Source organism: Eucyclogobius newberryi, unplaced genomic scaffold (assembly GCF_026437365.1).
Source record: "Eucyclogobius newberryi isolate DKJ021-1_F unplaced genomic scaffold, fEucNew1.0.hap1 SCAF_7, whole genome shotgun sequence".
Taxonomy (NCBI): Eukaryota; Metazoa; Chordata; class Actinopteri; order Gobiiformes; family Gobiidae; genus Eucyclogobius; species Eucyclogobius newberryi.
In genome coordinates, this window is record NW_027316389.1 from 11,906,164 (window position 1) to 11,928,012 (window position 21,849).

Here is a 21,849-nt window from a genome sequence, read left to right on the forward strand (position 1 = left end):
CCTCACTGACAGCGACTAAAAAAATATTTACATAGTTTGACAAAATATCTAATGTGTAATGACATGAAAAGAATAACAGATTGGGGAAAACAGCGGCGCGCCTCGTGATGTTTCGGTGTATGACACGCTGTAGACATTAATAGGACATGAAATGTTCTTACTTTGTTGTTAGAGTGAGACATATGAAGGGACACATTATCTGAATGCTAGTGAAATAATTTTGTATGTCATGGAATAGTGTTTATCAATTATATGATGTAAAAAAAATGCTCCTTTAATATACAAAATACTATTACCTCACTACCACTTACGATTAAAGTAAATCTGTATAAATATTACCAGCACTCTCATCACAACTGCTATTGTTATGGTTATTACTAGCAACACTATTTGTTACTAGGTCTAATATTTACTGAATTATAACTACTACATTTTCATTATCTGGCTTTTAACACTACGTGAGTTGTGTGGTTGGATTTTTTTTTCTTCAATTAAATTGGTTTTGGTTATATAAATAGTTTTTTATCCATGGTATGTGTTGAACAGTTTGCATTTAAGTTAATTGATTGATTTTATTGTTTTTTTCTGTTTTAGTTCCCCCCCGAACGATAAATAAAACTGATTTGATCAGGTCTAGTTACAGTTTTGAAATTATATGTTTTTTCATTATATTTTGCTGACTTTGAGAGCAAAATTTCTTAAATGTTTTAAATTGCCATAATGTGCAGCACTTTGGAAAATATATTGTTTTGTATAATGTCCAATACAAATAAAGTTGGATTGGTTAAAGCCTTCTGATACTATCACTGGTGCCACTTTATGATAGCCACTGCCTTAACAAAGTGTGAACAAAGACTTAATTCATAATGAACAAATTATATATATATATATATAAAATTCAGATTCAGTAATTACTAATAATACTAATTACTAGTAATTACTGCATTAGTAAAGTAATGACTAAGCCTGAATCATTCTTCATAAACTATTTGTTCACCTTGTTTATGCTTTACTAAGGCAGGAATAAATGTTGTTATTATAGCGTGTTTATAGTAACTACTACATATATCGTTACTTATTACTACTACTACTACTACTACTACTACTACTACTACTACTACCACCACTAGAGCTATTACTAGTTGCTTATAATGCTTCCCTCTCTCTGCTGCTGCTCCTATATTGCGACTTCAGGAATATGTATTACTAATGTTATTACAACTGCTACTATACTATATATGTTGTATAGTTGTTGTTACTAATTTATTATTATTTATTATCTATACTGCCATATCAACATTACAATAACATGTATCAGGGGCGGGACAAGATCTCCTGCCACAAGGTCTTGCAAAAAAAATAAAGATTGTGTGCACATGAGGAGAATGATCTTTGAAATGAGATGGTTTTTTGTGTTAATTTCATTTTTTTGATGCATTTACATTCGGCGTTGACCACAGAAAAGGTTAAATTGTGCTACAATAGCAGTCAAAATATAGAATACAAATGATTGAAAATGTGTGCTCTAAATTTTGAGCTGAACATTGCACATTTATTTATTGGAAATCAAGTCTTGTCTTATTCTTGTGAATAAGTGAACAAGTCTCGTCTCGTTTTGTGGGGATTGTGTCTCTAATCCCAGTCCTAAAATGTATTCACCTTTTTTATCTGTGCAGTAAAAGAATCTCATTGTAGTGCATGTAAAAACCAGACACGGTTCATGCACAGCTCAGCTGTAAACACCCTGTCAAACTCTGAATACCCATGATGGACTGGGTCAGTTAACATTTGGTTAAGTAACAGAAGAGCAGCAGAGGAGGAAGAAGATGAAAACAAGACGCTTTCTTAAAATATCAGCCTTTTCACCCACACAAACATGGCGACTGTCAGTAAATTCTCATTTGCATTGTTCTACCGTCACACTTCACATGTTTGGAGAAACTGAAAGAGAAAGCCAAATGAATACAGCAATATTGTGGAATAGTGAAAGAAATAGTGGTGCATTGTGGGATAAAATGGGGGGAGATTGGACTGACAATGATTTAAAGTAGCATTACTATTGTTTTTTTATTTTAGATTACTTATCATTTTAGTGCAGGCGCAGCACACATGCAAAGATCCAAGTGTTGTGAGTTCGAATCCCGACTTCAACTATTTACTGCATGTCCTCCATTCTTTCATCCTCATTTCTCTATCATCTGTCCAGTCCAATAAAGCCTACAAGCAAAAAATTCAAAAAAAAATATCTTAAAAAGACTCATTGTTCTCCTTCATACACATTTGACTCATCGAAAGTCCCTGCCTTAGAGATTCACTATGAAACTTTTATGATGGAGGCCCTTCCACCAGCTTGTCTCCATGGAGATGATGTTTTTTCCCCCTGGAATGTTCCTGTTATTTAGCTCCATGGAGACATGCATGGGACTGTAAACAAGCAAATATGATATAGTCTGGCATATGTATAAATGTGTACATTTTCAAATTCTGGTTAAAAGTGAAAGTGTAATGCAGATCTAAAATTAGGTTTAAAAGAAGGGACAAATTAACAACAGTGCTTGTTGACCTATGCTTACTAATTTGTCGACACATTGTTGACTAAATCTAATCAAATACATCTAGTCACCATTTAACATCTCTACCCACAAGCTTCTACTGTAAAACACATATTGTCTTTTCAGCTTAATTGTGTCTATGTCCTCCTAATAGCAAGCTGCATGTGATGGTTCTGTCTTCACTGTGGGGCGGTGTGAGGAGACTAGGCCACGGTTACAGCTGCCGACTGGGCCTTTTCCCCATAGATTCTATCTTTAATTAGTGAGGGAACATCCAGGCTTCTCCAAACTCAGCCTTCTTATTAGACAACCCTTAGCAAAACAATAACCCTTCCTCTTCATTCCCCTTGCTTCCAATCGATGATGGCGAAATACAGAAATATCCAATGTTGTATTGTGGTATTAGCTTATTTGGGGCATTGTAAGAGAACGCAAGACAGACCTATATTTGCGTTGGTGATTGTGGCAGGTGAGTCCAGCCATGTATGAGATGTGATTTGCTCAGTAATCCCATTTCCATCAGCTGCACAGGCACAGATGTCCATTTTTAATGTACTCAATACCTAGTAGTTTAGCCTTTCATATACAGTATCCACTTTATTTGATTGCTTTTATCTGACCTTGTTCTATGCGTTCCGCTGTTATCAACATCTACACAACCAGTCACGTGCCTTTTATCTTCATTTTGTGGTTATTAGCCACACCTTACCTTTTTATGGTTTGGCACCCTTCCCCCCTAAGCCATTGTCACGCATCTATCTTTATATGGTGCGGTGCCAAACCCCTCCCAACCACCAAATCGGCAAACTATACGGTCCTCTGCAGCATAATGGTGGTTGGTTCGATGCAGGGATTGTAGTAGGGGGTGGGGGTGGTCCTGCCTTACCGCCTGATTTAATGAGCTCCGGTGGGGATTGGACAGAAGTCATCAAAAGATACATGTTGCTGGATCGGCAGCTCTGTTGTTAAGCAGATGTGGTAAGAGATACTTTCGTCATTGTAGGTGTACAATAATCTGTGAATTATAAGGTACACTTGGTTGACCAGAAAGGGAAATTTGCCCTCTACATTTGACCCATCCTTCAGGGCTGCTGGGACAATCTGTCAAGAGACATAATGATTTTGATCATCACACATTTTATTACGGATAAATGGAAATACATTTTTTTATACAAAATTAAGTAAAATAGTTTCTATAGTATAAACCCATTTACAAAACCCATTTAGCATAATAACAGATACAATGAAATACAAGTTCTGGACATAAATTGCAAGTGATACATTTGAGTTTAGTCAGTCTGAGTACCGTAATTATTTACTGCTCACCAGTGGTACAGGTTGTTCTGGTACAGATACACTCAGACAAGTCTCTGGTGATATTCACCAAAATAACAGGGGGCAGTAAAGTTCAGCACTATGTCAACAGCTCCCTAGCATAATAGACTGTTAGCGCATAATTACAGTGGAATTGGTCACATCTGAGAGACCAATGCAGACTACAGCACTAGCACTGGTATTCTTCTCCTAATGACTACCTCATTATAGCATGCAGACATTTGCCGAACAATAGGATACATCGGAGAATACAGAGATTGGAATCTTCTACTGTCATGGTTGAGGAAAACATTGAAAGTACATTATAGGGACAAAAGAAAGAGCCTCAAGTTCACACACAAACATGTGTCAGGCAATGTCTTTTAAATGTTTTAAAAGATCATGTGTCAGTTTTTTTGCGGAGATTGTGTATTTTTGCAATATATAGCAGTCAGCCATCAGCGATCAACAAATACATTGCACTTTCTCAAAGATGTTCAACTTTTAAATGGGTGGATCTATTGCTCCTGTGGACTATTTTCCCTCCGATGGTTTGATTACTACTAGCATATAGTCTGGTGCTCTGGAGCATGAACACACAACTTATCCATGCAAATGTATTTGTGTTATTGCACAGACATTTGCCAATCATTTGAGTTGTAGTAGGAATGCACAAAATAAGTCTATTTGATGTAGTTTCAAAGACAAATTTCCCCTCTGCCGGACAATAAGTATTTAGTTATGTTGTTTGTTTGTTTGTTTGTTTGTTTGTTTGTTTGCTAAAAAGATGTGATGACTATTCTTAATCTATCAAGTCTATATGGTAATTATTTACTACCTATCAGTATCAGTTAAGTGTGTTTACCATGATGATAGCATGACCTGTAGGAGTTTTAATGTTGTTTGCTAACACTGTAGTCAAGCATTAGGGATCTAGAAAGAACAGCTAGAAAAAAAACATGGCGGTCAAACACAGACAGACAATGCTAATGCTTATTCAGACACAATCACATTACATAGGTGGTGAGTGGGCCTCTTTGAGATCAGATTTACAGTATAGCTGGCACAAGGGTGGAAACAGTGCCTCAGGCGGACGGCCAGTGGCTATGTCTCTGGCCGTGGTCCTGAAACGTATTTAAAGCAATACAGCAAGCTTACTTACAATATAACTCCCTATTGCTATCCGGGATTTCAAACGCAAACACAGATCAGATTTACAAGTACCTACATGCAGATTTGAACTCAATCCTGGGGCAGTAAATTATGTCACTGTAGATTGGACTATATGTTACAAACCATGTTGTAACATATGGAAATTGGACTCCTTCACCTTGTTGCTATGTCAGAGATTTGTATATAATACATTTGGTCAAATACTTCAGTTGATAAATGGAGTTCTGTTGTAAAAGCATCAGCTGGGAAAACGACATTGGACCTTTTTCATAGTCTTACTGGATCTTCTATCTTTTGTTGTCCCGTAGTTGAACTGTGGGTTACACTAGAGTTGGAATCCAGCAGATTTGCATGATAGTCTCTGTATCACTATCTGTCACCATTTATCCACACAAACTTTCCTGGGATAGAGAAAGAAGAGGCGTCCGGTGACAAAGCTTGTCTTTGTTCCGTTGGTGGAATTTATCTCTTGCTTCCTATGCACGGCACAACCTGAAGTGTTTGCAGAGTGTTTCATTTGGGGGTGGGCCCTTTTCCACTGTTCCTAGGCAGCAGGGATGTGTGAGTGCGATTCTTCCCAGTGCATGGCAAGTGAGTGCTGAGGCCCTCGGAGGCTCAGATATATCCGGAGCCTGGCCTGGATCCAGTTTGTCTTTACCGCGGAGCATATTGTGATGCTCCAGTCATGAGAACGGGCAGTGGGCCCCACAGCAGAGCAGTGGGAAACTGGTTTGCTCATTTACATCTTGCTCAAGGCTGTGGTGAACCTAGCATCAAGCTGCTCTCCTCATGCGCTAAAATGATCATTGGCTAATTCATGCTTTTTGTGAAAAATGTCTCAACTATCATTTTTTTCACATCAGTCTTTATTATTCAGTGCTTAGCTTGCTATCAGTATTTGATCAGGTATTTATAGATCCTTTTACAAAATACACCACCTGTTTGAACTCTTGAGAAGTTATGATATATGGCCGAATGGGGATTTTATTGCCTTCAGATACTTATTTTTGTAATTGATTTGTTTTGTTTCTAAATTTCTTTGCCTTGTTCAGTTGATCTACAAGTTTCATAGTGTAAATGAAGGTAAAAGCATATAATGGTGTCCGTCCATTTACTACTTGAACATCTTTAAAGAAGGTTTAGTGTGGCGCTGAGCTTCCTCTTCATCCCCTTCTTCTTCTTCTTCTCTAAGAGGCTAACTGTTGCTACGACAACCTGTAGAGCTCTGTGCTGCATTGCGGCCGCCCTCAATACCACCGCTCCGGGAACCTCCTCGCACTGGGAAAGCGGCATAAAATTGGGATAATCGCTGTCGATTATGGGGCACAAAGGGCTGCCGCTTGTGAAAGATTCATTCATCCTGGAAAAAGGGTTCGCTGGTGGAGGCGGGAGGGGTCTTTTGGGGGCCCTCTGCTCTCCCACGGTGGGCACAGGCATGACATCAGTGGCCTGAAAGGACTGGCATTCTGGACACTGTCTCTCTCTCTCCCCCATCCCTGCTCACTATAGCCATCCCATACCCACAGCCAGGACCCCGTTCACCCCTCCCCTGGGCCTTTTAACCATGCCAGTTTGGATGTGGCGCTTGGCCGGCTGAACAGGGGCCACTGCCACTGTTTACGTGTGGAACAAAGCAGCTCTGAAGAAGCGATAGGAAGCAGAGAACTTCACATGGAGCCAGCCAAGAGGAGGGACAGCAGCCTTAGTGCCTTCCCTCTGAGGGTCCTCTTTTGGCTCTGGGGGACCACTCTGACCCCAGTACCCCTTCTCCTCTCATCCCCCTGCTGTAACCCCTTCTTGACCAAATCAAACTTTTCTCTTAAAAAGACCCTTTTGAGTGATGTGACAGAGATTTAGCGTGAGTGATTTCTCATGACACCACCTCTGCGGGCCAATGTGGCATTCCTCTGGCTTTTGTTGTCGTTGGTCATTTGTGTGCGGGAGGAAATAGCTTTCCAACACATTTGCCTAATTGGAATAATGTGATGTAGCGGAATGAGATGTGGAGTCCCATGCTGCTGGGAGACTTGGGGCGAAATTGACGTGATATCATCATGACATGAATCACAGGCCATTTGGGTTTGATGCAGTCTCTACCTATAGTATTATTCAGGATTTAGAGTTACGTAACCTCTGTCCTCATATTACACGTGTCATTTCGGATCGTATTAGCTTACTACAAAGGCAGGAGGAACTAGTTCGAATTTATTTCTGCCAAGGGATTATGTTTCCTGTATCCGACCCAGAAAAGTTTCTACCACTGTAAAATGATGCCAAGCATGCAATGTGTTCATAAAATTTACCACCTGCTTTCACTTCAGATCTCGCCACCAAATTTGTATGGCGTTGACCAATAGAACAAATGCTTGATTATTTGGAGTGCTTGAGTTCATAGTTTCTGTGTTAATCAAGTCTATACCATATCTTCTATCATCTTTTTTTGCTTATGTTGTCATATTTTTGAACATTAAATTCCCAGCTCAATTCCAGTGACTTATTTTGCCTCATCAGTGACATATTATGAACCGCACCAAGGCTCCAGTTCGCAATAGATCTGCTCTCAGCCCTCTATTCTATGCAAACCTGTCCCATAAAGCTCCACTGTAGAACCATTAACAGCATCATTCTCATCCCTGGACGAACCCGACCTTCTCCAATAGGATTACACACCACTGTTGAGGGGATTGACAATATGGCTGTACAATGCACTCCCCCTCCCACCTCTGAATGTATTTCTTTATTTGAAGGATTGCTGGACGTCTGATGGTCAAGGGGTGGGGGCAGAGGAAGCAGGGGAGGGGGGGGTGGGGGGGTGGATCCAAGGCCAAGGCAATTCAGTTTGTTGCGGTTGTGACTTGCTGGACTGGCGTGGCTTGCACTGCTGCGGATACTTGGAAAGTATTGGATTGTTGGCATTCTTTGGATTCAGGATTTATGGGATTGGGACCGTATCTGCTGACATCTGCCATTTCTTCACCAATATTTTGAATGGAGTAATTGTGTTTCTGCGATTCATTCCTATAATACCAAAGGCTGGTGCTGAGAGTGGTTCATGTATATTGCACTTACCTCTTCTCCACCAGAAATGAAGTAAGTACAATGTAGATGTGCATAATGTGTAGCACGGTGCAATGTGAAATTACAGTTTAGTTTGAATTTGTTTATCACAATACAGATATTTCAACCACAAAGGCAGCAGAAATGTTTGTTTTTCACTGAAAGTAAAAATCACTTTCAGTTTTCAAAATGAAATCATTGCAGTAGCAGGTTTGTTAATTCTGCATGCATTAGTGAATTTTAGTTTGTTTCCCATGGGTGCAATGTACAATACATACAATAGGATTATTACATTTGAATAATGTAAGTCTCTCTGTTCAGAATTTCAAATTATTTATTTTACTTTCACTTTAGTTTAACTTTAATTATTTTTTGTTTTTATTCCAAGTTTTGTATTTATTCATTTATCTTTATATATGTATGTATGTATATCTATATCTATATCTATATCAATATCTATCTATATATATATATATATATATATATATATATTTTCCCCTCTCCATCTTTAGAAGATGTTTAAACCCGATTATTTTTCCACCCCTCCACCTCTCCATTTATCTCTGCCTGGGAGAGACACTTTCTAATGAGAAGATCATGACAGGATAATATCCAACCTGCGTCACGTCCACTGTCTGCTCCATCTTCCTCCTGCGCTAAAAATAATGAGACATAGCTTAAAATTAATTAACACCACCATCACTCTTAAAGGACATGGGACTACATTGTAAAGTGAAAAACAATGTCTATAGCTCATATTTAGCACATGATCCCAATGCAATGGAATGGTCTGTTTTTCACACTTCACGTTGAAATTAATAAGGGAACGCTTGGCTGTTTGCCTGGAAGCTGACCAGGTGGTCTTCCTCCTACAGCCACGCCAAATGGGGGTGCGTGTGTTTGAGTTCGCTCATGTGGAATTATTAGTGTCTATTCAAAAGAACATAAAACAACATAAAACACCCTGTATTGCTGAGGAGGCTCTGTCACCCCAGTCTTTTGATTGTTACTGCTTGTGACAGAACTGTGATTAATAACTGTAGTGGCTTGACATCATCATGGACTCTAGGGGGAGTGTCGAGGGACAAAAAAGCCTCAAACTTCAAAAGCCTCCAGGAGGTGAACTTGAGGGGTGAGGTCAAAGTTCACTCTGGCATTATCTTGAGTGCCTTTTATTCTCCATTTGCACCCCACTGTTCTTTTCTGGCAAATGAATAGCTTAGCAGTACATAAATTTGACTCAATTGGCAATAGAAAGTTGTCAAATTCTGTTAGATAATTTGATATATTGTAGTAACTTGTTGATGAGTTGTTTCATAAATTGTCTATAGAACACCTGCATGGTTGCGTTGTCAATACGTTGCATGGCCCAGCTGGTTCCCTCTGCCCCCCCCCTGCCCGATAACAATCTAATTTACACCTCCAAATGACATTCTGCGTTCTTCTCAAGAGGAAGTGCGATCACGTTTAATTAATTAGGCAGCTTGACTGAGCTTCCCTTTAAGTGCATTTCAATTCACTTGTGTGTCAGGCGTATAAATACAACACAATGCAAGAATTATAAGCAGGAACAATGGCCAATCATTTCATTTCTTTAGGCAAAGAACATTTTTCTTTTTGCTACAAGTGTGTGATTTTCTGTGGTATACAGTATGTATTATTAGTCGCATGATGTTGATAAGAAAAATATCAAAATCTATGTCAGTATTAAACTGCTACTATTTTACATTACAATTTATTTTGTTGGCTTTGAGGTTTTCTTTTTGGTGGATGTCAATTTTTTTGATCACTTGTCTCTTTCTCATATAAGAATGTTTTTGTTTTTTTATTAAAGTTGATGCAATTACAGTAGAATGTTGTTGTCTTGAACTCCAACTTCAATTCACAAATATTTGAAGACATGAAGTAAAATGGCAATTCATTCTCATTCATTCTCATTCGCTTAAATTACAAAGGACTCTTTATGCATGTGATTCCTGAAGTACTTGTACGTAAGGTGTCTTCCTGAAGGCGCATGTATTGTCTGTAAACTGACTTGGGAAAGATGCTGTTCTCTCAGAGGACTGTGTTCATTTTTCCATTCACCATCTTGTTGTCAGCCTCCATCTGTTGGCGGCCAGAGTTAGCACAGACAGTGAGAGGCTGTCTGACAGCCCACACAAATACTTGACAGATTTTAAACTCATCTTTTCTTTTTACGATCGTCTTTCATCTCAATCTATTTGCATTCTTGCAACGCAAAAATATTACAGTATATTATTATTATCATACAAAAAAAAACATGAAAACTCAAAACTACTCAAAACACTAATATTGGATTTTTAAAAAAATAATTTATCAAACACAAAGAAAATGTTTCACCTGAAAAAGCTTTTGAACCCTCAAAATGAGGTGGAATGACTCTTGTCCTTTCTCTTTTCCAGTGCCAACAGTATGCCTAAACAAGTAGAGGTGAGGATGCACGAGAGCCACCTGGAGCCCATCGAGGCCAGGCCCCGGTCTAAATGTGCTGAAGTATGTTCCAAGTTGACCAAGAACCTTTTGCTCACACTCACAGTGCTCGGTAAGTACCCTCACTACATCAACCAAGATAAACGTATTGTTAGCTTGTTGCTTTGTGGCTGAATTATCCAGTTGTCCAAAAAGCATTGGGCCTCATTCATGAAGCATTCTTATGCACAAATTTGTACTTTGTTATTGACATTTGTTCTTAACTAAACATGTTCTTCTGGAAGAACAAATCATACATATAGTCAAGAGCTCTTACACACAAAGTCTGCTGTTCCAGTTCCTACATGATTGTTGGTAATATATATATATACAAATTAGTTTATATTAAAATTATATAGAATGCAAATGTCTCCCTTGTAAAAGAGGTTTCAATCTCAGTGGGTTTCTTACCTGGTGAAACAAAGGTTAATAAATAAATAAAAGTTGTGATCAGGCATGATATAGAGCATAAGTAAATAATAGACTTCTCAGCCGTCCCAGCCTGTCTATCCCAGCCGCAGTGCCAATGTATGGGCCACTGTTATAAACCTCCACATGAAAACACACCCCTGTCAACCCCCCATGACCAGAGGCTCTTGTTTCCATGCGCCCCCCATTTAAATGAATGCTTGCTCCTCAATGGATGATGGCTTTTACAGTATGATGCATTATTCATTCAATCCTATGTAGCCAAAGTTGCCCTGGGACATTTGATAGAAAAATTGGCTCCTCTGACCACCACCAATAATACATGATAGAATTCACAACCAGAAGGAGTTCGAAGCGTTTCTCTCAAGAACACAGAAGTTACTAAACAGTGTTGGGAATTGGAACCATAATCTCTCTGATTCATGGGAAACTATCTCCAACTGAAAGTAACAAAAAAAATATCCTTTTCAATTTACACATTTGGACGGATTATGTTTTTTGTTAATGACTGGCTTTGACCTAGAGACAACATTTGGACATACAGTGTAGGTGATACAGCGTTTACAGTAGTATGTTCTCTGAGTCCCTGTAAAAGAAAATTAGCTCAAATAACCTGGTAAAGTTTATGCCCATGGTTCTATGAGGGCTATGCTTCTTCAATGACCAGAAGAAAAGGCTGGACATTGAATTTTACATCTGACAGCATTGTCTATAAATGGACAGTGCATTCAGGCAGATTTAACCTACGGTCTACTCTACAACATCTTATCTGCAAATATACTGTCAAATCCAGTCCGTCTAACTGCTTGCTTGCATCTATAATTGTGAATATAGCTCTCTCCAATTGGCAGTTTGAACCACTGCAATCAATGATCTTCTGTCACTCGGAAAATCGGGGCTTGAATTGCAAATGAACTAAAAAGAGGCTTGGGAAAGTCTAAATTGCATCCTGGGATATTGCTTGGAGACTTGTGAAGAGTTCAAGCCCCGGAGGACAATTTAGATGTTGGGCTGACTGTTGGTTGTAAACCATATTTAGCAGGCCGTGGTATTTGGCCATAACTAGTGGAAGCAAAGGAAGTTCAACCATCAGGGGGGACAGAATTGAGTTTGATCTGGCATTTTTTTGGCAACGTTATAGAGACTGACCATTGGGAGTTAGTAAAAAGGGTTGAATCACACAGAGGGAAGTCAATACTTCCTTTGGAGATTCTGAAGGAGGGATCTATGTAATGTCATACATTTCAGACATAGAAGAAATGGGACAAAAAGGGCTTCAGAAAGGTACAAAGTGTGCCCTTGATCACATCTGAAATTACAAGCTGTTCCCAAAGATACACAAGCCGCCTCCTCCTTGTTGCTTCAAAAGATCAGATCTTAATCCTTTTATCCTTTCATCTTCCCAACACTCCTACATAGTGCAACAGACAGTTTCTCAATAACTCTAAGGGTTGAGATTCAGAGAAATCATTTTTCACAACCCCGGTATAATTGTGAGGGGGGGGGGAAGCTATCCATAGAATTCAGAGTGATGGAAAAATAGCCAATAACAATTCAACAAAATAATGTCTGTCATAATGTCTGTCAAACGATTAAAAGTACTCAAAATGACAGCAATAAGATATAGTGAACAGTACAATACAGTGAACAGTCTGCCTTATTAGTGGGGTGGAAGGTTATATATTTATATCTATATATGTGTTAAAAAATGTGCTAATTGTACACCATCTCTCTTCCATATCATAGGTGTGATTATGGGAGCTGTATCAGGGATGTTGCTTCGAGTCGCTTCCCCTATCCACCCGGACATCGTCATGGTGATTGCGTTTCCCGGTGACATTCTCATGAGGATGCTGAAGATGTTGATCCTGCCCCTTATCATTTCTAGTTTAATCACAGGTATTCTTTTTTAATTACACCTCAACTTTTTCAGGACAAAAACGTGCATGTTCAAATTTCCAGTGCAATTCCTAATGCCATTAGAATTTATGGAATATACAACCAATTATACAAATTATTATTATTTTATTTTTCATTTTAAGAAAGGTGTAGTTTGAAAAAATATGAGGTGATGATGAATTGGATGGCAACTCATATTTTGACAAAGCTAATCTTAATTAACTAAACTTATCTGTAATTTCACTATCTAAACCAATCCCAAAAGTCAATGCGCTTCGATTTCTTCAATAACAGAAACATCACTGTGTAATTGCAGGTCTGGCTGGTCTGGATGCCAAATCTAGTGGTCGCCTTGGCACAAGAGCTATGGTCTACTACATGTCCACTACTATCATTGCTGCGGTCCTGGGTGTCATCCTGGTGCTAGTGATCCACCCTGGTGACCCCAAACTCAAGGAGAACCTGGGGGAGGGCACAATAAACGATGACGTGTCAAGCTTGGACGCTGGCTTCGATCTCATCAGAAACCTGTTCCCAGAGAATCTTGTTCAAGCTTGTTTCCAACAGGTATGTGCAAAGAGTGATTGATGCGAAACTTTTGGCAAGAACATTTCCCATGCACATGTTGAAGAAGACATGTTATTTTGGCTTTGTTCTGGTAGTAAGTGATTATGTAGTACTGACCTAGAGCGTTACTTTACTAAAACAATACAGAATTGCTCAGACCTGCAGGAACTACTCACAGCAAGCTAACAAGTTAAAATGTTTCATTCATATCTTTGACTTAATTTCTCACAGATCCAAACAGTCACCACGAAGATAAAAATTGAGCCAGAGATACTCAATGTCACCTCAGTGGACGGACTGGTGGCAAATGTCACCAAAGAACCCCAGTTCTTAATCAAAAAGTCTCTGCAGTTCAAGAGCGGAATGAACGTCCTAGGTACCTACTACTCATTCTCAGATAGCATTTTTTGGCAAACACAACTGTTCCAGATGTGAGCTTGCCAATTTTCTCAATAGTAAAACCGATCATGCTTGGCTTGGCTTTGCTCATTCCACACAAATGTCACTAATTTCATTTTATGTCACAGGGCTGATTGGTTTCTTTATTGCATTTGGCATCTGCATGGGCAAGATGGGCGAGAGGGCCAGACTCATGCTTGAGTTCTTCAACATCCTCAATGAGATTGTGATGAAAATTGTCATCATGATCATGTGGTTAGTATCACAAAGCTGAATCTCATTGACGCCATTTCGAATACTCATTCAAGAAGAAATAACTGTAGGTTATTTCGATATTAAACTCATGAGTAAAATAGTGATTGTTGCAATATTAAATGTGCAAACAATGGATACAGTGATAAAATATGAAAGAAACAAGCAAATTTCAGAATGATAACAATATGTCGTACTTGTTTTGACAAGTTGATTTTGAATATTGGTTTTACCATAACTTTAATTTACACATCACCTGGGAATTCTTTCTCGTTTTGATCCTAGACTGTCTGTAATGTGATGTAGCAACATTCATTTGACTACTTCTTATGCCAGGTACTCTCCCTTCGGTATTGCCTGCCTGATCTGTGGTAAGATCATCTCCATTAAAGACCTGGAGGTGGTGGCCAAACAGCTTGGCATGTATATGGTCACTGTCATCATTGGGCTCATCATCCATGGAGTCATCTTCCTGCCAAGCATCTACTTCGCTATTGTCAGGAAAAACCCCTTCACCTTTTTCCTGGGAATTTTCCAAGCCTGGATCACCGCTCTGGGCACAGCTTCCAGGTCAGCACTGGGATGATATCCATCTAATGGCTATGGGCATATTTAGAAGCTATGACTTACATTTCTGTTTCTGACTGTAGTGCTGGTACGCTACCTGTGACCTTCCGCTGCCTGGAGGAGAACCTGGGCATCGATAAGAGAGTTACCCGTTTTGTGCTGCCTGTGGGTGCTACCATAAACATGGACGGCACTGCTCTTTATGAAGCTGTGGCGGCCATCTTCATTGCCCAGATGAATGGAATTCATCTGGACCCTGGTCAGATTATAACTGTCAGGTAAAATTGAACTCAGGTTGTTCAATAGGTTGTTGTGTTCACATACTTGATAATGAGGGCATGGATATAGTATTATTGAAAGAAATGTCCAAACTACTTGAACCTTATCTTTATTTGTCAAGAACAGACAACAAACTTGCCATATTTATCTCATGGTTTATGGCTCATGTCCTTTCAATTGACAGCTATCATGTCTTTGGTATTGAATAATGGCACTTCTTTCTGAGTCTATAGAGCTCTGGACTGAATGCCAAAAAGCAACAACTATTCACCAAATCAGCCATATTTTTCAGAAGCGGTGCAAAAATGTCCTTTGCCTACGTTAACCAAAACAAAGTGAAAAAGTAAACACTGTGTGGCGGATCAGCACGATCGGGTCACTACTGATAAACATATTCATCAGTCTATAATGTTTATGAATTCAAGCTAGATTTTGAAGGCTGTTTAGCATCTTAAAATCTCTATTGTTTAACTTTAGGGTAAATGAGATTTTGATGATGCGTGTCGACACAGCTCTATTGGGAAAAAAGAAGACAGACAAAGTTTCAGCTTTCCACTCTGTTGGTAATATCCATAGCAACAACATTGCGTTCTTTCAGCTCTAGGTGCAAGAACAAACTTGTTATGAAGTATGAATTGGCCTTAAGAGCTCCCTCCACTGCTCTTGAGCCTTAAGAGCCATCCAAAATCAATGTCTATGACTGCGGTCTACAGCTGTTTGAATGGTCAAGTGGTCACTTTCAGCTGAAGCATGGGGGTGTGATTAAGTGTAATGACTATTCAAAATGTGACCAGGTGCTTGTGTATCTCTTCAGTCTGACAGCTACATTGGCCAGTGTGGGAGCGGCCAGTATCCCCAGTGCCGGTCTGGTGACTATGCTGCTGATCCTAACCGCTGTGGGGCTGCCAACTCAGGACATCAGTCTCCTCGTGGCCGTCGACTGGCTGCTGTAAGTGCGACCATTAACCCCGCACTTTCATAACCCTGGTATTTTCAATCAGGAGCAACAAACAAGCTAGGGATGTTAAAGGCAACAAGATAAATTCACTCTTCCTTACTATTGTAAATTTCCAAACTTCTAGGGATCGGTTCAGGACTTCTGTGAACGTGGTGGGGGATTCCTACGGCGCAGGCATCGTGTACCACTTGTCCAAGGCTGAGCTGGACGAACTGGATGCACATGCGGCCAAATCGGATGACATCGAGATGATGACAAAAACCCAGTCCTACTACGATGATATGAAGAACCATCATGAAAACAATTCCAACCAGTGCGTCTTAACCGCTACCACTAGCACAACTGCACAATCTTCTTCCGCTAACAATTCTGTCGTAGTAGATGAATGCAAGGTACAATTAACTCTTTCAGGCATAGAGACTTCAATGTAACACCTATTTTTCTGAGGCATGCTCACTGTGCACTTTTGCTTCATGGTTTTTGCATGAAAACATTTGGCTGTGTCCGTCTTTCTTTCTTTCAGAGATATGAAAAACAGTACAGCAACTGATGCATGTATGTACTTTATTTGGATGGAATTGTAACTTTTGTGTCGAATTAGTGTTAATAAGGTAATAAGGTAAAGCGTGAACCTAAATTGATAGCTATTAGGAAGAATTTAGCTTCAAAAGCTTATGCTAAGCCAATCTCATCAATGTATCCCGTTGGGAATTGGCTTGTGGTAAAAAGGCAAAGCGAGTTAATCCCCTTCATGACAGTTAGGAATTATTTAGCAGCGCTGTTTCTATTCAACTCAAGTATGCCACAATGAAAACAAAGACACTAGTGATTGTCATCACTATTGAAGATTAAGATGGTGTATTAAGCATGAAGAAAATAGTGTAAAAGCTCATTGGCAGCTCATACATGCACGGAAACACTGTGCTTTCTGTCTGTCCTTTGGTGTTTCCACACCAGCTAAATATGCACATTGTGTGAACTCACTTGTGAAATAGAAAGCTGTGAAATACAGTAACTCATAATATAAAGACATAATGCTCTTTGAATTCTTAGAATGTATTCTGGACTATACAGGCTTGAGTGGTTAAAAGACACGGGCCCCTCGCTCACATCCCAGTAGAAATGTCTAATGATGAGCCTTTTCATTTATTAAAGGGTGAAAGGTGTCTCCTAGCAACGACGGCCAACCTGTCACCCTTGTGAGCCACACACAGGAAAAAAAGTTATATCCTCCCTTCTTCCTACGATTTATTAATGGATGGTATTTCCATATAAATGCGACACAAAGGCTTGCTATTCCCATTCCCAGCATGACTAATGACCTTTTCTGTTTTGCTTGTAAATAGAACATTTCTAACCCCTGCTTGCAAAGTAGACTCAAATTAATCCATGGTTAACACAAAATTGTTCTATGTTTTATAAATTGTGTTTTTGTATTTTGTGGATTCATCTTTTTGTATCGTCTGCATTTTGTGCATTTATCTCAATCACTGTCCATAAGCAGCCATTTAAATTGTAATGTGTCTGTAGACTAAATTGAATATACCTAAGATGATTTATTTTAGAGGCTGGCGTGGCCAAACTAAAAAAGAATGTAATGAAACCTCTATGCTTTATTATTAGTTAACACTTTTTCAACATATAGATATCAGATTAAATTCTACATCTTAAAAAGAGATAATTCAGAGTTTGGCCACTACTAAATGCAATATTTGATTTAAATATTCAACAGTTTGAAATAAATAAATCAAATAAATAAGCAATCTTTAGCATAGAAAACAGGGACAGTGCTAAGATTGACTAACTGTCTTGACGTTGGAGCGTGTAGTGTTTTCTTGCCTTGGTTGCAATGCTTAGTTGTGGATGCTAACTTCTTGCAGGTAACCTCAGCCACAAACGGCTCTGCTGCGGAGTGTACGATCGTCGAGGAGGAACCATGGAAACAGGAATAATGGCAGCACAGAAAACCCCTGCTCCTGCTGGGCCCCACGACTTTTCATAACTGGTGAAAAAATATGAGTGAATGAAACAAGTCACGAGAACAGAACTACTACTAATTATTTTATTATTTTTGTATGTAGCAATGTTTACTTCATTTTGTATTAGTCCCTTTAAAGGATTTTTTGTAACTGTCTTTCTGACTGATGATACTAACTGCTACAAGAGGTTACCTGTTAGAGCACAAATATGTTATGTTTAGCAAATACTTGCACAGCAGACTTCCAGGTTAGAGGGAAAGGACAAGATAAGCTACACCCAGCAATACATTCCACTTTGGCATGTGCACGAAGGGAGAGGGGCTGTGAGCATGTCACACTATAAAGATATGATTCATTTTTCATGGCAGATGATAAGTGGGAGGCAAAGGATTAATCATGGCAAGTTGTTACAGATTGTCCATCAAAATGTGCCACTGCTTCCAGCTTCTAACACCTTACTGCATGATTAACTGCCATAATAATGTTGTTTACACTAATGATTGCTACTGATAATTAATAGGAAGCACAACAGAAAGAAAAGTACATTAAAAAGTACAGCACAAACTGTGGCATGGAGCCCATTCATGTTTAATGATTTGTTTTATTTTTTCCAAAAGGAACAATATATTTTGTGGTATGCTAAAAATATTAGCAAGGGCATGAGCTTGGCTAATTGGATTGTAAGGACCAAACACAGGAAGAAAATCCATGAGCATTACAGAAATTAAGGCGGTCCTGTCCATTAGAATTCCAGCATTGGACTGAATCAAAATATGCCTCAAAAATCAAGGAAAATACCTTCCCAAAAGCAAAGCACACATTAAATTCCTAAATGAAAAATCAAAGCCAATTAAAAAGGAAGTCCTTGTTTTACACTTGTTAGCACAACACAGAGCACAAATCCATGAGCTTATGTTAGCTCACTGACAGATTCACCCTAACGCGCAACAAGCTTCTCATGATAAGCCTTCACATTCCCAGCAGGAGAGACTCGAGCGTCTATATGTTTACTCCAAAACAGTGTAATCCTCTAGTGTTTACTGGCTCAGTTGAACAAAAATGCCTATAAGAGCACATGTAATTGAGACTATGATGAGAACAGTTTACAGGGAAAATGTGACATGTGCCAAATCACTGGCCGAAAACTTATCACACATTCCAACGGTTGATCGACCAACTTTTGTATCAAAAGCATGCAAGGAACAATGACTGAAGAGCACCCAAACGAACAGCACAGAACAAATTGCAAATGTGTTCAGCCAAAACACAAGCAGCACATTGACTCAAGGGCCCAATGCTATGAAGCTAGCAACGTAAGTTATCTGAAGCTGGTTAGCTTTGTGTGCTGTCGGAAATGCAGAGTAAAGGACCAGTGATGAGAACAGAAAATAGGTATTGTATTTGCATCCATAATCATGAAGATCCATTCAATCTCACAATTCTGTTTGTGTTGAAACTGATTGAATCCATAACATCTCAAGTTTGAATTAGATCTACCTCTATAGAAAGTGAACCAGCTTCAAGATACTGAAAGCCAAGTGTTAATCCTAACGTTACCTCACTAGCTCCTTAGCTTTGTAGAGCAGGCCCAGAACTTAAGACTGTTTGACCAACCCTATATGCTGCAGTTTTGTGCCCATTTTAACAATCTATCCGGGCACAGACTTTGCCAGAATGTTGCCGACTGTCTATCAGGTAATGCTCCTCATCACTCTCTGCAAACACACTGGACTACTGCTGTTATTGCTTTTAAACCTGTGTGAGTGAATGATAGTGCATGGTGTTCTCTCTGGTCTATATATATTTTTTTCTTCTTTTAGCCGACGACAACCTTGCCTAGAATTGATTGGTAATTCCAGTAACTCTAGGCGACTTTCCTACATAAATACAGTGAGTAAAGTATTCTGTAGCCTTTTTTAAATGATGCTTTGTTACATCTAAAGCACACATTCAAATGTCACTCAGATGACCAGTATGACCAGTATGATGTATGCTGCAGAGCACAGAAATGTAATCATCTCACTAAGAAGGCTGGCCCCAGTGTCACAAATGGGGTTTGTGTGTTAGACCAGGATTTTGTTCAAATAAGGTCTTTGAAGCATGAATACAATTTATTTTTTGCACCATTATCTTAAAAGCATGATATTTGAAGTGCCTCCCTGCACTTTGTGTATATATTGTAGGTACCTTTTTCTCTTTTTTGCTTTTTGGTTTCTTTTGGGAGCTGGTGAAATGGCGTAAAGTATAGTTTCACTGCTGTGACATTTAAATGTAATCCTCTAGAGAAGATTCATCTCCAGTAAGTCCTGAGTAAAGCTAGATTAGATGCAATGTATAGAGGAAAGTGTGTAATACAATGCTTATTTTTTATTATTTGGTAGCTGTTAACTAGTCGTTTTACTTACCTGTCACACATCGATATATAAATATATACTTTTTGTATCTAATGTAAGCGTTTTGAATGTTTGTTCCATGAGGATATAATCAGTGTGCATTCATTTTCATTGTACATACATAAATATATAATTGTTCTGTTCAGTGGCGTTGCAGAGTATACTGGAGTGAAGCAAACCATGTTTGCATGATGCTTTTGTCTGAACATGTGAAGAATGAGGGAGGTTTAGAAAAAGGGAGGTTCAAGGTTTAAGGAGGTAACCTGGCTTAGTAAGAAACCATTTCATTCACAATTTAGATTTCCTCAGGTGATTCATCTGATCATCTCGTCACCAACAAGCGCTGGCTTTAGTCTCAGTCAGCATTGTGCATTCACACCATTGATGCTTTGTCAGACACTGTGTTCCATAATATCCTACTGCTTTCCTCCTCTTGCCTTTGACACAGTAGAAATATGTACACAGCCTGGAGCTAAACGCTAACGCTTCAATGAAGTTGAAGAGGGAGGTAGTTTCTCCTCAGACCAGGCGAAGGCAGCCCCCCGTGGCTCTTCGACGCCTCTTTGTAAAGCTGGAGTTGTCATTTTGATGTTGAAGTGGAGCGTATGTTTTCGGGTGAAAAAAAACAAAAAAAGACAAATCCTTTCCTCTGTCTATGTTATACATGAATCTGTTTCTACATATCAAAATGTGTTGTACCTTTGGTGTACATATATACAAATAAAACTAATAAATGTCAATTCATAACTAACTCTTGGCTTTTTGCTCGATTGTCTTGATTCATTTTTTCTATCACAATACACACAAATATATACAAAAGTTATGGACATACCCAGTAACTGACTCCCATATATATATCACAGACTATGATGATTATTATTGCTATTATTAGGCCCGAGCGCCACAAGCTGGCGAGAGGCCTATTAATCTCGTAAGGCCGTGCGAAGCACGGCTGCGAAAGTGCGCACGTAGTGCGCACGAAATCGAGCGCGAAGCGCTCGCCCACTTCCAAACACTCACTAACGCACTCCTTCACTCATGCACGCCCCGTGCATACTAATTAGTAGTAGGAAAATGGAACATTACCGTTGTAAACGGGCGAAGCCCGTGCAAAAGTGCGCACTAAACGAGCACCTTACATTGGGATGACGACCGCTTCGCGGTCGTCATCCCCATATAAAGCACTCATTTGCGCTAAGTACCTCACGAATACGTTCCCCATCTCTTGCATGTTCCGTGCATATAAGCATGTAATGCAAAAATTTAACATTATTACTGTATAGAGGGCCAAAAACACAAAGTGGGCGGAGCCCACTCAAAATTAACGAAAGTACCCGTCAGTGACCAGGGACCCACACCATGAGGTAGGAAAGCGCGAGCGTTTTCCGAAAATGTATAGTTTATGATATTTGAAAAATGGGAAACATTGTTTTCGCATCGGAATATTATTCTTTCTTTCTTTCTTTCTTTCTTTCTTTCTTCTTCTTCTCGGGACCAACCCCCCTATTTTTCACCCAGTGAACATTGACGAAAAGTCACAA

General features: G+C 39.3%; 1 protein-coding gene across 1 annotated transcript; it reads left to right on the plus strand.

Annotated features, from left to right (window-relative positions):
- The first annotated feature begins 7,881 nt into the window (after positions 1-7,881).
- Positions 7,882-21,059, plus strand: LOC140348784 (excitatory amino acid transporter 2-like). Its single transcript, XM_072434877.1, has 11 exons — positions 7,882-8,129; positions 10,520-10,659; positions 12,762-12,914; positions 13,231-13,481; positions 13,713-13,857; positions 14,009-14,135; positions 14,469-14,702; positions 14,783-14,977; positions 15,793-15,927; positions 16,061-16,328; positions 17,817-21,059. The coding sequence occupies exons 1-11, from the start codon at positions 8,092-8,094 to the stop codon at positions 17,886-17,888; spliced, it is 1,758 nt and encodes a 585-aa protein (XP_072290978.1). The 5' UTR covers positions 7,882-8,091; the 3' UTR covers positions 17,889-21,059.
- The last annotated feature ends 790 nt before the right edge of the window (positions 21,060-21,849 follow it).